The sequence below is a fragment of the Apaloderma vittatum genome, unplaced genomic scaffold (assembly GCF_000703405.1).
Source record: "Apaloderma vittatum isolate BGI_N311 unplaced genomic scaffold, ASM70340v1 scaffold38697, whole genome shotgun sequence".
In the NCBI taxonomy this organism is placed as follows: domain Eukaryota; kingdom Metazoa; phylum Chordata; class Aves; order Trogoniformes; family Trogonidae; genus Apaloderma; species Apaloderma vittatum.
Window position 1 is genome coordinate 2,642 of NW_009727394.1, and position 1,152 is coordinate 3,793.

Consider the following 1,152-nt stretch of genomic DNA (forward strand, 5'->3'; position numbering starts at 1 on the left):
CATTTGCTGAAACCAAAGAGATTGTCAGAAGAGCTGGCAAACCCCCAGGAGGTGATGCTAATACTAATTTGTAATTACTGTTTTGATCAAATAGGAGCAAGACCCCTGTGGTGGGGAAGGTCAGCCACAGGTGAATTCAACACAGCTGTACCCAAGCAAGAGCCGAGGCCCGCTGGTCACTGAATTTGGGGCAGAATTCTCAATTAGCAATGTGCTAACAAATCAAGGATGACAGCAGGCTTCGAGCCGATGGACCCAAGCGACAGGGCTCACGTGCCAGCAGCTGCCAGGGGCGACAGCCACCCCCCGGCGTCAAATCCAGCCCGGAGGGCCCGACCGACCTGCTCCACATCCACGGGAGAGAGGACAAGTAGTCGTGGCCTTAAACTGCAGCGAGGGCGATCTAGGCTGGGCGTTAGACAAAGCCTTCTAACAGGAAGGATAATTAAGCACAAGACTAGATTGCCTGGGGAGGGACAGGAACTGCCGCTCCTGAAGGTTTTACAAGTGGTGCGAAACATCTGTCGCGCTCGCCCCACGTCAGGCAGGGGCTGGATTAGGCGGCCGTTCAAAGACTCGGCTCCGTTCCCTAACACCTCCCCGAGCCCCCCCCGCTGACCTCCTCCTTTAAACCGTTCCGATCCAGGAGCCGACAACGGCACAGAAATAAATTTTGTTTAGAACACAGCGCTAGTGGGGGGGAGAAGGCTGAGATTCAGAGCAACCGAAAGGCCAGCCTCCTCACGCCGGGGTGCTGGCACCCCCTTCCACCCCAACTCAGGGCCGTGGGTTCCACGTGCGAGCACGCGGCTGGACAAAAGACAGACCGACGGCCACCAAGCCCGCGCCGTCAGGCCCCGGATTTAGCCCATCACGAGGCAGCCCTCCTCCGCCTCCTGCCCCGCGGGACTTCGCCGAGACAGACTTAACAAGTTACCTTTTTAACATTTTCCTCCTCCTCTTGGCGTTTCTCGTAGTGTGAGAAGTCATCGAAGATGGAGGTGGTGTGCTTGTAGGTGGCAATGATTTTCAACACCTGCTTAGCCTTTTCCAGAGGCACCTCCTGAGTGTCCCTGGAGTTGGTCACTGGTTTATTCTCGTTGTTCTCTAGGCGGATGTGCCGCAGCTGGCTGTTGGGAACGTCCTTCACAA

At 56.4% G+C, this 1,152-nt stretch overlaps 1 protein-coding gene across 1 annotated transcript in view; it reads right to left on the reverse strand.

Moving 5' to 3' along the window:
* Nucleotides 1-937: 937 nt before the first annotated feature.
* YTHDF2 (YTH domain family, member 2) overlaps nucleotides 938-1,152 on the reverse strand; it is a gene marked incomplete at both ends in the record, with an annotated part of 570 nt that continues 355 nt past the window's right edge. The window contains one exon of the mRNA XM_009873652.1: nucleotides 938-1,144. Within this exon, the coding sequence (XP_009871954.1) occupies nucleotides 938-1,144 (207 nt within the window). The remainder of the gene's footprint in view (nucleotides 1,145-1,152) is intronic.